This window comes from Salvelinus alpinus, chromosome 4, assembly GCF_045679555.1.
Source record: "Salvelinus alpinus chromosome 4, SLU_Salpinus.1, whole genome shotgun sequence".
Taxonomy (NCBI): Eukaryota; Metazoa; Chordata; class Actinopteri; order Salmoniformes; family Salmonidae; genus Salvelinus; species Salvelinus alpinus.
Window position 1 is genome coordinate 47,989,906 of NC_092089.1, and position 15,064 is coordinate 48,004,969.

Genomic DNA, 15,064 nt, shown 5'->3' on the forward strand with positions numbered 1-15,064 from the left:
CAAAATAAAGACAATACCACCATTTTATCCCAGGAGACTAGTAATACATGGATGGCTTTCCCATCTACAGTCCTTTAGGTGATGGGGTGAATGATGCAGAAGTTCATACGATATGCCACTGTCATGTTTCTCCCATCTAAAGGAGCAGAAAGCTGAGACAGCACCGTCTGTATGTGTCCAGACCATGGAGACGGTGACATATAGGAGTAGATCAGGTGACATAATCCTGTGGGAAGTAAAGGGACAGGCACACAATCCCACACACATTCCTGCATGCACAAACACGCACGGACACACACACACACACACACAGTGAGTTATTAACATATTGACAAGCAACATGACAGGAGTGTGTGTATTAGCAGGAAGGACCCTCATGTGGTAATAGGAGGGGGGAAGGGGGGACTAGAGAGGGACAAAAGGAATGCATAACATGGGAACAAAGCCAAGAGAAAAAAGTTAATGGGTGCGTAGAATTCAGTATGAATCCCCAAGGAAGCCCAGTGTATAAATGCAGACAATGGATGTGTGTCTTATTCTAGAGAGAGCTGTTCTCGGTTTGCCTTTAGCCACCAGATTCAAGGTACTGATTTCATTTTCCCAATTGTGTATTATTATTGATATTAATTATTATGTCAAAATTGTGAAATATCCCAATTTACTGTGAAGAATAGAATTGTGAACTTGGGCCACAGTTCAATAACAGGCCCACGATAATGTAATGAAATAAATGCATGCAATATAGGGAAAACCTATGTCATTCTGAAACTTATCACCCTACAGTCAATACACTGGGTAGAGATAGTATGCCATCTACTGACCAGTTGTTGCCATTGTTGAAGGAATTGAATTGCAGCATGGTTAAGGTGATATTATGAATGTTATCATTTAGCCTCACATTATAACAAAATATATATATTATTGCTTCCTGTCCCACAAAAAAAACTAATAGCATGGGAATAAATACATTTCTGAAACCTGTGCAATCTGAGGATGAACAAGAGAACAGCTTTCTTTGATTGTTATGATTCAAAATGAAAACAGGGGTTTCCTGGTTACAGGTAGACCTACTGTAGTAGGGCGGTTGGTCAGGTTTGGTTTGTCCTTCGTAGGGTGATAGACATGGAGGTGTGTCTGAATTACTATATTTCATATATCTTACCTAAAAGATTGATCAAATATTTTGAAGATGTAATGATATTTAGAATTGTACTGCATATTCCTACAGGACATTGATGATGCTCTCCAGGAGTATGAAATCAGGAGGGACATTGATGTCTGTCAACTTTACCTTGGCAAATAGTAGTCTTATCATTACTTCTAACTACGGAATCTATAACTTGAGAATGTCAAATGAGGCCCTATTCATTGCAAGGCTGTGGATGTGATGTGACCTGTAAATTATAATTTGTTGGAAAATATCTATCATGTCAGTATATGCCAGTATTATGTTACATAAAATGCTTTTTTGCAAATTAACTAAATCATATTATACTTGTCAATATTCCAGACTTGTCAAGATTATCCATGCTGAGATACTATTGGCTGAATAACAACAAGATACTGTAGCCAACATCACAAACAGATAATGATACTGTATACAGTTATATTAAATGTGGGAATGTGTGACACTCAAACACGAGGCATATCATGTCAGAATAGCCAAGAAAGGAAAAATAAAATTTTTGACACAACAATGTATTGTAACAGTTTCACTAGTAAGTTGCTTATTTTCCCATTTTTGGAATATGATTTCAATATTTGTTGACATACCTCTTCTATCCAATAACTGCACTGACGGCAAGTTATGGACCACATATTGATGATATCTGGTCTATTGTGAGTAGCGATTCAGGAAAAAAGCTGGAAAAGCAATTGTCAAACAAACTTTGATCTACAATACTGTATCAAATCCAAAGGAGGCTGGTGGGGGGAGGTAAAGGAGGACGGGCTCATTGTAATGGCTGGAATGGAATTAATGGAATGGTATCAAACATATGGAAACCACATTTGACTCCGTTCCATTTGTTCCATTCCAACCATTAAAATTAGCCCATCTTCTTATATCTCCCCCCACCAGCCTCCACGGGTCCGATCTGTTTCTTCCTCACATAACCATGTCAAATGTGAGGGCCTTGGACTGCACAGTATCAGTGGAATCCCTATTCACTCACTGACAGTGTGGAGATGCTGCAAGTTCCTCAGCTCAGCCACGCAGTCCTCCAGCCTCTTCATCTGGTGTTTGTGCAGAAGAAGAACCCAATGGCAGGTTAGGTGTCTCAGGGCGCCAAGGAATGGGAAACATACAGTAAAGACAGTAGCCTGAGTGCCAGCCTGTTTCTGCTCTCTTAACAACTCCATGTGAAATTGTCATGCCGAACTTGGCTTGACAATGATAGTAATGGACTTTGCAAGAGCACAAACAGATCTGGGAACAGGCTATAAAGACAGGATAGGCATGTCTGCACTTGGGGATGGAAAACACAGATCCACAACAAGACAAACTCACACAGAGAACATGCAATGCAATGCTATAGCATATGCTTAGGAAAACAAAGATTGTAATATTTACATGAAATAGATATTTTATTATTTTGGAGCTAATGTTCTGTTATGCAACAGTTGAGGAAATGGTAGAAGAGTTTGTTAATTTGAAACATTTACAGAGCATTATGGAGTGGATATGAAGTCTGGGATCCTTGTTGAACCTAAAGTGATGCCCGGTTGCCAGTGGTGAAGCAGGAGGAGAGGAACAGTTCATTACAGCTGTTTAGTATAGAACGCCATTGTGTCCCCCAGTCACTGGCATTTGGCAGGCGGGCAGAGACTTCTGCCAGTAGAGAGACTGGCATCTATGGGGAGGGATAGTACTGTACCATAGTACTGTACCAAAGGAGCTTTTTTAATATATTGACTTGAAAAATGTAGATAATATGCAGTCAATTTGATCATTTTCATCTGACTTGCAGGTCACTATGGCTCAAGACAAATAAGGGATATGGGTGACTATCTCATGATACAAATTCTACAATTGAATGTATGACTCCTAAAGTATTGAATGTTTTCAATGTCTATATACATGTGCTTCTCTGTGATGCTTATCTCTGCCCAGGAGCCCATTGGATGAAACAGCAGATCCCAGTGTGCGCAGGGCCATGCAGAGATCCATCATGCAGTTCTCCACTGTGGACTGGAAGGCCATTTCCACCGCCGAACAGAGAAAGCTAGGGGAATGGAACCGGCCAGGGGCCAACATCCTCACTGTCATCTTCAGCTAACTGCACCAGCAACACGAGGGGTGAATCTCAATTTTATTTAACAGATTCTTCATGTCCTCTCCTCCAATGCATTTTGAGAAGCCAAGGAGAGAATATCCCAGGGGAGGAACCTCAGATCTTCTGCCCCACTACGCTTTGAGAAGGAGGAGGATGTGAGGAAATACAATTGAGATTCTCACCTGAAGGTCATACCAGTGTGGTGTCATGCTGTATGAGCCTGTAGAGGGAGCTCTAGCTGAATTAAACCAGTCAATAGAATCAGTTTCCTCATTACTAACACACTACAGACACCCCAGTTTATTGTTACACAGTACAGGATGAACTCTGGGAGTCTGAATCCTCACTGGTCTACATTAAGCAGCTTTCCCATGTGAGTGGAGTCTAGTCTTAGCCTGATCCCAGATGTTTGTGCTATCATAACTCAGTGTCATACGAAACAGTGTTTGGCATGTCAAGGAGTGGCAAGAGATTTGTATCAGTCATCATGCCAACAGACTGATACCCAGGCGAGTCTACTCTGTCATACGATCAAAAGCACATAGAAACAGTACTGCTGTGTTTATTCTGTTGTATTACAATCAGTCATTTGACATCTTTGAAACATCAGTATTCAACAAAACAGCAACATTGTTAGAGGGATTTGCCAAGTTTCTTTTTCCGGAGGTTAAAGTAACTTCAAAATAATGTTGTTCTTGGCCAATTCAAGCCACTGTACGTTTGGAAACAATGTCCTTTTTCTATTAACTAGGGAAATGACTAGACGCAGAATTATTAGTTTTAAAAGGACAAGAACAAACAGAATAGCAATTAAATCTACTACTACTTCTTCACATTACACTCCCTGAAGCACTTTCCATTACTCTTGAACAAAAACCACCAACATAATTATATTAGTCTACATAGACATTTAACATTGAATATGAATGATGAAAAAAAATGGAAATAATAATAATAATAATAATAATAAGTATATATATTTTTTTAAAGCATAGACACTCGTGACCCTAACCCTTCTTCCATCGTGTGCAATAATGTTGCGTTGCTTTGATGGAAAACAATGTCAGATCATCAATAAATAAGGGATCCTTTCCCATGGGTTTAGGCCTTAAGCTTGTGTGAAACTCCTGCTTACTTCATCCCCAGGTTAACTGTTGTGCCTTACACGGCAGGCCTCCCTTAGACCTTCTAGGACAACAGTGTAGACCTGGAGTAGGGGAGACAGCAGGGTGTATAGGCATTGTGCACCTGTGTTGGACGTCCCTTACAGGCCCCCCTTCAGTTCTCCGTGTCTGGAGTGGTGGAGACAGGGCTGGGGAGAGGGGGGTCTGCTTGGTTGTCAGAGGGAGACGGGGAAGACGGAGAGTCTTCATTGGGTCCCACTGAGAGGTCCTGCATGGAGCCTGTCGCCGACTCTACCGCCTGGCTCTGCTCTGAGAAACACAGAAGGAGCCCACTGTTAGCATGATGCCTTGTAACACAACGCAATGGAAAGACTATTTAAGCTAACTACCACTTTTGAAGCTGAGGCGTCCTATTCAAAACCAAGAATCCTTTCGTAACCAATGTACAGTAGGTGTTTAATGTAATCCATGGTCACTTGGAAATTACAATGAGACATATACAAATTAAACAAGAGGTGACATGAAAATGTACAGCCCAAGAAGATTTCTCCAATACCTTTCCTCTGTCGCTCCATCAGCTTGGCTGACTCTGCCTCGTGCTTTTCTCTCTGGTCCTGAAGCTGCTTGCAGACCTTCTTATGGGTGAACCAGTGCATTTTCTGGCAGGCTGGGGCACAGTATATCACCTATAGGAACACAAAAACGTTGCACGTGTTGGTGGAAAAATAGAGGCCCATGCATCGGATGCAAGGATACATAATGACAGATTGACCATTGCAGGTCTATGAATGATGACAGTGGCTATAAGTTACCGTAGAAACGCGCATTGTGCCTACCATTTTACAGATGGAGCATCTCTTCTCTGCTCCCTTCTCCCCACAGGTGGTACAGAACTCCGCGTCCATGAAGCCCACCTGTCCTGTTATAGCCTGGGTCAAAACTGAGATGGCTGTAGGATCGTTACCCTGACCAGGACAGAAAGGGGAAATGGGAGAGAAAAGTCTAAATATACACTAGATATACAGTACAAACAATTGAAAATGACACTAAGGGTCAAAGATTTAGCCTAGTCATGAATTAAAAAATATATATATTTTAAAATGGGAAATCCTCATTGAGCATGCTTTTTAGTCCATGACTAAGCTTGATCATTGTCCGGGAAACCGGGCCTAACAGTATAAAAGCTTAAAAAGGTTAAGCTCACAACAGGAAACTATTACGAGTGGAGCTTTACTTAAACTGATGTTGCAAAATTAGTCATTACTAAATACACAGACAGACAGACACAGACAGAGAGACAGACACAGACAGAGAGACAGAGAGACAGAGAGAGAGCATGACTGTAAAAGCCCTTTGTGACAACTACTGATGGAAAAGGGGCTTCATAAATCAATTTGATTGATGACTGATTGACTCACGATCTCCACGGGAGCGATACTTCGGACCAGCTGCTGCAGCAGTGTGGCGTCGCAGTAGGGGAACTTGCGGATGCACTCTCTGATGAATTTCTCCTGGAACAGCGGGAAGCCGTCACTGTCCCGGCCCTTCAACAAGCTGCATTGGGACAGCAATGACATCTGGGGTTATATACATTGCAATACAGTATATATAACAATCAAAAAGATGTAGTATGTCAGAGTGTTTCTACACATCATCAGTGCAGCCAGATATATGCATCACACATCAATTTCTTCCTCATCTTTCTGACTTTTTGCATTGAGATCCTCTGTCCGTCCAGTTTAATAAAAAAATAAATTGTAATAACAGTGTCCGGGAAATCGGCCCCATATGTATTTACATGTTCATATGTGTATACTCTATGCATGTCCGGGAAACAAGCCCATACAGTCCAAAACCGTCGCCCACCTCTTGATGAGTCCTTCCAGCTTGTCGTCGCACTCCTTGAGGAAGGAGGCACACTTCTGCAGCACACAACTAATGTAGTGCATCTTCATGGCCAGCACCTCGTTCATGTCCTGCTGCTTCACACACTTCTCACAGATCAGCTCCATCACCCGCCGGCACTTCTCCAGGGCCTCCGCCTCGGCCAGCACCGGGTTCTCCTTCACCAGAAGCACCATCTGGGAGAGACAGAGAGAGAAGGGGGGGGTGGTGTCTCATACACTATAAAGGGTGACATAACAGCTCCCTATGTAGGATGCATTGCCAACTGCCACATAAACCACTATTCCCCAAAAAGCTATGCTTTATAAAAGGTGACATAAAGCACAGATAGGGTTATATTGGTGGTCTTTGTGTTTTGTCTTTTACAGTTCTCCCACAGAAAAGGTCTGCTTTCTTTTTTTTGCCTGATATCCTTGCTGGTCTGAGTGGTCCAGTGTACACATTGCTTTGATCAAATATGCATCACTTAATATCTCACTCCAAAACCACTATTCCATAATGTGGCCCAGAGACAGCAGTGATGGTATTTTACCTTGACGGGGTTGAGGTTGGTGCTCATGATGATCTTGTGGAGGGGCCCTGCCAGTTTGGGGGGCAGCTTGGGCTCCTTCTCCAGCCCCTGGCGTTTGGTGTAATACTCCAGCTTGGCCCGCGAGAAGAAGTTGTTGATCACCGTCACACAGTCGTGCTGCCCTGGGGAGAGGGAGAGGAGATACACCTGGGTGAGAAACAAGTACCGAAGTCTCACTGTGACAGAGGTTGCATTCATAAAGCTCCAAACAGAATGTGCCCTAATGAACACAATCAGAATAAAGGGGGGCAATGCCAATACGGAGTCATTCTAGTTAATTCTACTTCACAGACATCAAAAACATTTCCATCGGTGTCCGTATGTGGCAGGGTCTACAGTCAATCACGGATTACAAAAAGAAAACCAGCCCCGTCGTGGACACCGATGTCTTGCTCCCAGACAAACTAAACAACTTCTTTGCTCGCTTTGAGGACAATACAGTGCCACTGACACGGCCCACAACCAAAATCTGCGGGCTCTCCTACACCGCAGCCAACATGAGTAAAACATTTAAACGTGTTAACCCTTGCATGGCTGCCGGCCCAGACGGCATTCCTAGCCGCGTTCTCAGAGCATGTGCAGACCAGCTGGCTGGTGTGTTTAAGGACATATTCAATCAATCCTTATCCCAGTCTGCTGTTCCCACATGCTTCAAGAGTGCCACCATTGTTCCTGTTCCCAAGAAAGATGGGGTAACTGAGCTAAACAACTATTGCCCCGTAGCACTCACTTCCGTCATCATGAAGTGCTTTGAGAGAGTAGTCAAGGATCATATCACCTCCACCCTACCTGACACCCTAGACCCACTCCAATATGTCCACAGATGACGCAATCACACTGCACACTGCCCAATCTCATCTGGACAAGAGGAATACCTATGTAAGAATGCTGTTCCTCGATTACAGCTCAGCTCAGCATTTAACACCATAGTACCCTGGGTCTCGACCCCGCCCTGTGCAACTGGGTCCTGGACTTTCTGAAGGGCCGCCCCCCGCTGATCCTCAACACTGGGGCCCCATAAGGGTGCGTTCTCAGCCCTCTCCTGTACTCCCTGTTCACCCATGACTGCGTGGCCATGCACGCCTCCAACTCAATCATCAAGTTTGCAGATGATACTACAGTGGTAGGCTTGATTACCAACAACGACGGCCTACAGGGAGGAGGTGAGTGAGAGCCCTCGCAGTGTGGTGTCAGGAAAATAACCTTACACTCAACGTAAACAAAACAAAGGAGATGATAGTGGACTTCAGGAAACAGCAGGAAACAGCAGAGGGAGCACCCCCCTATCCACATTGACAGGACAGTAGTGGAGAAGGTGGAAAGTTCCTCAGCGTACACGTCACAGACAAACTGAAATGGTCCATTCACACAGACATCGTGGTGAAGAATGCGCAACAGCGCCTCTTCAACCTCAGGAGGCTGAAGAAATTTGACTTGTCACCAAAAACACTCAAACGCACAATCGAGAGCATCCTGTCGGGCTGTATCACCGACTGGTACGACACCTGCTCCACCTACAACAGTAAGGCTCTCCAGAGGGTAGTGAGGTCTGCACAACGCATTGCCGGGGGCAAACTACCTGCCCTCCAGGACACCTACACCACCCGATTTCACAGGAAGGCCAAAAAGATCAAGGAAAACAACCACCCGAGCCACTGCCTGTTCACCCCGCTATCATCCAGAAAGCGAGGTCAGTACAGGTGCATCAAAGCTGGGACCGAGAGACTGAAAAACAGCTTCTATCTCAAGGCCATCAAACTGTTAAACAGCCATCACTAACATTGAGTGGCTGCTGCCAACATACTGACTGAAATCTCTAGCCACTTTAATAATTACAAATTGGATGTAATAAATGTATCACTAGTCACTTTAAACAATGCCACTTTATATAATGTTTACATAACCTACATTACTCATCTCATATGTATATACTGTACTCTGTACCATCTACTTCATCTTGCATATGCCGCACGGCCATCGCTCATCCATATATTTATATGTACATATTCTTATTCATTCCTTTACACTTGTATGTATAAGGTAGTTGTGAAATTGTTAAGATTACTTGCTCGATATTACTGCACGGTCGGAACTAGAAGCACAAGCATTTCGCTACACTCGCAATTAACATCTGCTAACCATGTGTATGTGACCAATAAAATGTGATTTGATTAGATTTTTTATTATGTGTGAAATCCTTACTGTACATACCGACAAACGCAGCCATCTGAGATGCTGTTCGCCCGACGGAGTTGACCACATCTGTCTCCGCTCCTGCATCTAACATCATCCAGGTGATATCAGTCTTACCTATATGGCAAGGCGGGGAGAAAAGAGTTACCGCACACAGTCAAATCAACGAATTCCCCCATGGTGCACCTGATATACAGGGATATCCTTTCTCAGCGATACAAACTATGAGAAAATGTGCCTACCTGATAGCCCAGCGAACATCAGTGCCGTGTAGCCATGCTCGTGTTCATTACAGTTCACATCTGCCCCGTGTTGCAGTAGCAGCTTGCACATGTCCGCCTTGCCCTTGTATGCAGCGTGCATGAGGGGAGTCATCCCATTCTGAGGAGGAGAAACAGAACTGTCAGTAGTGTATGTTGTAGATATGCATAATTTAAGTAGCCCATTAGACAAATGATGCTGAATTAAATCTACGCAAAGAAATTTCCCATTGCACAACATTGTAGAATGCACAATGAGATTACGGAAAATAGCCTTTGCTAAACTGTGGAGTGCCTGTACTGCACTGCCTGCTTCTTGAGGAGCAGACATAGGCAATGTTATGAAACAAAAAGAGACATGCTGCCTGTCGTTTTCTTACTGTCCAGTTTGCTGACAAATTATGAAGAGCATAAATCAATAACTTAAAAACGAATGTTATAATAGAATATCGTTGAAAAATTCGAACCCATTTCTGCCTTTACCTCATCCAAACAGTTGACTCTGACATCCTTGCAGCCCAATAATCTTGAGGCTTCTTGAACATTTCCTGAGAAAAAGCATCAAAGGTCAATCATTACTTGTACACGCATGCTGTACGTTCAAGGGATTGTATTGCATTTAAAGCTATGAACACTGCCTCAAGCTAACCAAGGCTTGAAACAACCAACAGTTGTCTTGTCTAGAAAACTGTTCAAGCAATTTCATGAACTGGCTAGCTAGCTAACATAACTTCTAGAACAGTACTAACGTTAGTAGAGTTATAACTATCTGTAGTACCGTTATTAGCTTGGCTAGCTAGCTACAGTAGTTAGCAAGTTTCCTTCCAATGCAACTTGCTGGATTGAGCTATCAAGTTAGCCATATAGCCACCACCATTAGAAACATAATTTAACCCATTAGATAACGCACTAGCTAAATGAAAAATGGTACATGAATCTCAGATATATTATCTAGACTACAGTAGCAAGCGTATTGTCTAGCTAGCTAGCATTAAAGTAAAGAGGCTTTACCTGCAGCAATAACTACGAATAATTCCCTCTCAGTGGAAGATAGATCTCCCTTTTTCGGAGCTGACATATTGGCTACAATTGTGTGTTAAAAAAAAAAAATCAATGAATGAAATAAGACAAATATTGATAATTATGAGTGACACTAAATTATAGACTATCGCGATGTCTGGTTTTCATCCTGAAGCTTGCGAGTCTTGCTAGCTGGCTGTTGGGGTTAAAAAGGTAGTCAGACTGGACCACGTTGTACAATACAGGGGTGGGCATTGAAATTCATATTAACTATTTCAAATGTTTCTCTTCCGTTGAAGACATTAAAACAGAAAGTAAATAATAAGCACAGATATTATTGCAGTATACAAAATTGCAACACCTTAATTATTTAGCATAATATGAACTGCTTTCAAAGCCCATTCTCCCCCCTTTTTCAACATTTGTTAGCAGTTCCACAGAAGTTTAGAAAGTCAATTATTGATATGTTGAAGCGTTTAGACTGTACATATATTATACATTGTTGCTCTAGCCGTCGGTGTTCTTCAATATGTTTTAGTGGGGTATAATTCATCACATTTGTCCATAAGCACTAGCACACTTTCATAACTTGAATAATAAATATTAAGGTGTTTTATTGAAAAGCAATAGTGTTGTTTATCAATGTCCCAAATAAAAAATAAAGATTCGAGATACATTAGTGTCATAACCAGTCATTATATGCTCCCATTGTTTCAAAAGTATTTTTCCTCATCCATTGTAGATTAAACCCCTACAAAAAAAGAGTGCAGTTTTGAAACTGCAGTCCACCGTGGTATTTTGAAGCAGTAATTGCAAATGCAGTTGAACTGCAGTTATACTGCACTCTAACTGCAGTTACACTGCAAAATTATTGCAGTAAAAAACTTTTTGGATGCAGAATTTGCAGCATACTGCCCTCTATTTTTCGTTCGGGAATATTTCATGTGAAATGTCTTAGAGTGCAGTCTAGTCCTAGTTAACCTCCCTAGTGGCGCAGCGGTCTAATGCACTCAGTGCTAGAGACGTTAATACAGACCCTGATTCGATTCCAGGCTGTATCATTGGGCGACGCCCACAATTGGCCCTGCGTCGTCCGGGTTAGGGTTTGACCCGGGTAGACCGTCATTGTCAATAATAATTTGTTCTTAGCTGACTTGCCTAGTTAAATAAATGATAAATAAATAAACATGCACAGTATCTGGGAATTAAAATAACACCTTGGTAATCACTTGGCCTTGGTAATCACTTGGCTCAGCCATCACACCATGTTTTTGCGATATTTGCATATGTGAAGTCATAATTTCAAGACGACCAATCAGGTAAGTTGAAAAGCTATTTCCCTGGACTGAGCCCTCCTTGCAATCCTACCCACCTGTAAAACGCCACAGGCACTGTTTGACATTCAATGATAAGACTTAATTACTTTTCAACACTGATACGTTTGAGTCTGAGAATTGCTTTGTTCGAGAGGATAAAAAACGAGTATCGACAATGGTTTGCGGAGGATTTGTTTGCACGAAGAATTCCCTATGCGCTCTGAACATACTTTATGTTGTAAGTACCACGCACAGATGTTTCCATATGGGACCGTATTGTTCTTGATGATAGGCTATTAATGAAAGTGCAAAAGACAACATGATTCTAGCCAAGAATGATATAGCCAGGGCAAGAAGGCTGTCGTGCAAATTAAGTCGTTGTGACACCTATCAAAATGATGGTAGGCTACATTCCAAACAGTTGCCCAAATGTCTCTTAGTTAATGCAGTCTACAGTATTGGTTCCCAACCAGGGGTACTTGGCCTATCCACTGGGGGTACTTAAGAAGCCTCATGATACCATAAACCTACTAGTAAAATGTATTTATGGGATTACTTCAAGGTTACACGCGGCAGAACAACATTTTGTTGGTACAGTAACCGAAAAAGGTTGGGAACCATTTGTCTAAACCATATCTGTAAAGTGTGATAATTATCGTCATACAATTCTTGCAATTAATATATAATCAAAGTACTCAATGTGATACTTTGTAAATGTCTTAACAAGTCTTGTATTATGTATTCAATGTATTTATTTCATCTAAACAGACTTTAATCAGCCTGAATGTGGTAGCCTGAATACAGATGGTGTTGACTTTGCCCACATCAAAGAAATCAGCATGAAGTTTCCTTTTCAGTGCTTTTCCGTTCCCAGTGGATTTCTGTCATCACTTTGTATTGTGCTTGGTCTTCAGATGGTGAGCTTGCTGCTGATTGGAGTAGCTGCTTGGGGGAAATGGTTTGGCCTGGTCTCCAGTTTTCGGGTGGTGGCTGGAATCATTGGTGTGGGCATCTTCCTGTTATTTGTGGCCTTCGTGGGCCTCTGTGGTGCCCTGAAGCACCACCAGGTCCTGCTGTTCTTTGTATCCTTCAATCAGGAGTAGGGTGAAGTTGCCCCTAGACACTGAACTTGGGTCATGTTTTTTTTTTGCATTTTTACAGCTAATGTTTAGGATTGGGGGAAGGGAAGCTGATCCTAGATCCTTTCATCACCATGTGACATGATTACACAAGGTTGGTTTTGTGTACTTGTAATGTGTTTTATTCATGTCACATCATTACATAGTCAGGTGAATACAAACTACTACAACACAAGACATATTGAAACAAACACAGAGAACTGTTGTATACTAGAGGATCCTAGTCTCAATGTGTTTTTAACTGCTCTATCCAGACTACACTTAACTGCTATTTTCTCACTTTATGAACAATTCTCTTTCAAATACACAGCCTAGTGTTGCCTAGTTGGTTGTCACATGTGAGCTTCCTTAGTTGGCCTCAGTACATGATTATCCTGTTCCTGGTGTTCATGGTGCAGCTGTCAGTGTCTGCCGCATGTCTGGCTATCAATAAAGAGCAGCAGGTACGTGACAATAAATGATGTGTATTATGTGACTCATGACCACTTAATCTGTAGAACACCTTAAATAAATACTGGACATCATTCATACTTTACTTCTATGTCCTGTATTAGCTATTTGACAAATGGCTAATGCACAACATAAATGGAAAGTGTGAATGATTTCCAGTTGATCTCAAAGAAGCACTCTGATGACATGCTGATTGAATTATGTGACCAGAGCCTCATCTCCCTGCACCGCTTCATCTATTTCCCCCACTGTAGAAAGAACTCCTAGAGGTGGGCTGGAACAAGTCCGAGGCCACTCAGAAGGATGTGGAGAAAACTCTAAACTGCTGTGGCTTCTTCCATCCGAACTATAATGGCACCTGTGACGCGGTAAAGATGCTGGCTTGTTAGCAGTAAAAACCAGCAACATGTTTGTCAGTATCTTGAGTGATGGACACTTTACTTAAATTCTGTCCTGTCTACTTGCTTCCTCACACTACAGGACTGTTTCTCCAACCCATTATCCTGCAACCCTTGTGGTCCAATCATCCAAAGTCATGCTGAGGAGGTTTTACGCTTTGTGGGTGGGATTGGATGCTTCTTCAGCTTCACAGAGGTTAGCAACCTGCTGTAGCCTCATAGCAATGCAGTGGCAATGGGTGGAATTTGCTGTGTAACATAGTAAAAGGCTGTGGGATTCCTATGTAAATTGGAACTGAAAACAACACTTTGTAGTTGGGACTTTTACTGTCTGCATTTTTATATTATGTCATCAATACACTCTACATTTTAGACTTTTGATTTTGACGTCAGGAATGAATTAAACAATTCCAAATCTATTAACACAGTGTACAAAACATTAGGAACACCTGCTCTTTCCATGACAGACTGACCAGGTGAAAGCTATGATGCCTTATTGATGTCACTTGTTAAATCCACTTCAATCAGTGTAGATGACAGGGAGGAGCCAGGTTAAAGAAGGAGATTCAAGTCTTGATATATGAATTGTGTCTGCGTCATTCAGAGGGAGAATGGGCAAGACAAGATTTCAACTGGGTATGGTAATGAGTGCCAGGCTCACCAGTTTGAGTGTGTCAAGAACTGCAACGCTGCTGGTGTTTTCATGCTCAACACTTTCCCATGGGTATCAAGAATGGTCCACCAGGACATCCAGTCAACTTGACACAATGTTGGGACACATTGGTGTCAACATTGGCCAGCATCCCTGTGGAACACGTCACACCTTGTAAAGTCCATTCCCCAACGAATTGTGGCTTTTAAGGGCAAAAGGAAATGCAACTCAGATATTAGGAAGGTGTTCTAATGTTTTGTACATGTTTTGTACATATTGTGCTTTAGTATTAATTGAATCACATATTCACCCATTTTTTTTCTCCATCTAATTTCAGATCCTGGGAGTGTGGCTAACACACAGATACAGAAATCAGAAGGATTCCCGTCCGAACTCTGGTGCATTTCTGTAACTAGCCTGTTCATAAACTCAACTTTGCACTGTCATGCATTTGTATTTAGATCCTGTGTGACTTTTATCTTACGATTATGTTTCCTATTAGGATATTTTCATTGCTGTGATAATATAACTATGCGTTGATATCTAATACTATTGGCTGTTTTCCGACAAAGTTTGTGAAAAACGATTCCAATCAATTTAAATCTTGAGTGATGGACACTGAAATCGAGAGCAGTTACTTTAAGGTTTAATCTGACTGAGGTCACTGATTGGAGTCGTGAGCAAATGTCATGCACCTTATGCAAACAGAGCACAGACATAGGGTAAAGGCAGCGAGCAATGTTTCCTGGTAAGCTGTCTGT

The 15,064-nt window shown here is 42.1% G+C and overlaps 3 protein-coding genes across 3 annotated transcripts; 2 read left to right on the top strand and 1 right to left on the bottom strand.

Moving 5' to 3' along the window:
• The first annotated feature begins 1,122 nt into the window (after positions 1-1,122).
• Positions 1,123-3,297, top strand: LOC139572601 (leucine-rich repeat-containing protein 72). Its single transcript, XM_071395298.1, is given in 6 exon segments — positions 1,123-1,128; positions 1,229-1,313; positions 1,496-1,565; positions 2,181-2,269; positions 2,732-2,867; positions 3,116-3,297. Coding segments are annotated over 6 exon segments (549 nt in total). The 3' UTR covers positions 3,279-3,297.
• A 524-nt stretch (positions 3,298-3,821) lies between these two features.
• Positions 3,822-10,567, bottom strand: LOC139573792 (ankyrin repeat and MYND domain-containing protein 2-like). Its single transcript, XM_071397659.1, has 10 exons — positions 10,340-10,567; positions 9,812-9,876; positions 9,311-9,449; positions 9,087-9,185; positions 6,837-6,997; positions 6,266-6,480; positions 5,818-5,953; positions 5,236-5,364; positions 4,956-5,085; positions 3,822-4,708 (listed from the first exon to the last, which is right to left on the bottom strand). Exons 1-10 carry the CDS (start codon positions 10,404-10,406, stop codon positions 4,554-4,556), a joined length of 1,296 nt encoding a protein of 431 aa, XP_071253760.1. The 5' UTR covers positions 10,407-10,567; the 3' UTR covers positions 3,822-4,553.
• Positions 10,568-11,659: 1,092 nt separating this feature from the next.
• LOC139573794 (tetraspanin-13-like) lies at positions 11,660-14,855 on the top strand. The gene is made up of 6 exons (XM_071397667.1): positions 11,660-11,902; positions 12,579-12,746; positions 13,166-13,246; positions 13,508-13,621; positions 13,734-13,847; positions 14,641-14,855. Exons 1-6 carry the CDS (start codon positions 11,840-11,842, stop codon positions 14,713-14,715), a joined length of 615 nt encoding a protein of 204 aa, XP_071253768.1. The 5' UTR covers positions 11,660-11,839; the 3' UTR covers positions 14,716-14,855.
• The last annotated feature ends 209 nt before the right edge of the window (positions 14,856-15,064 follow it).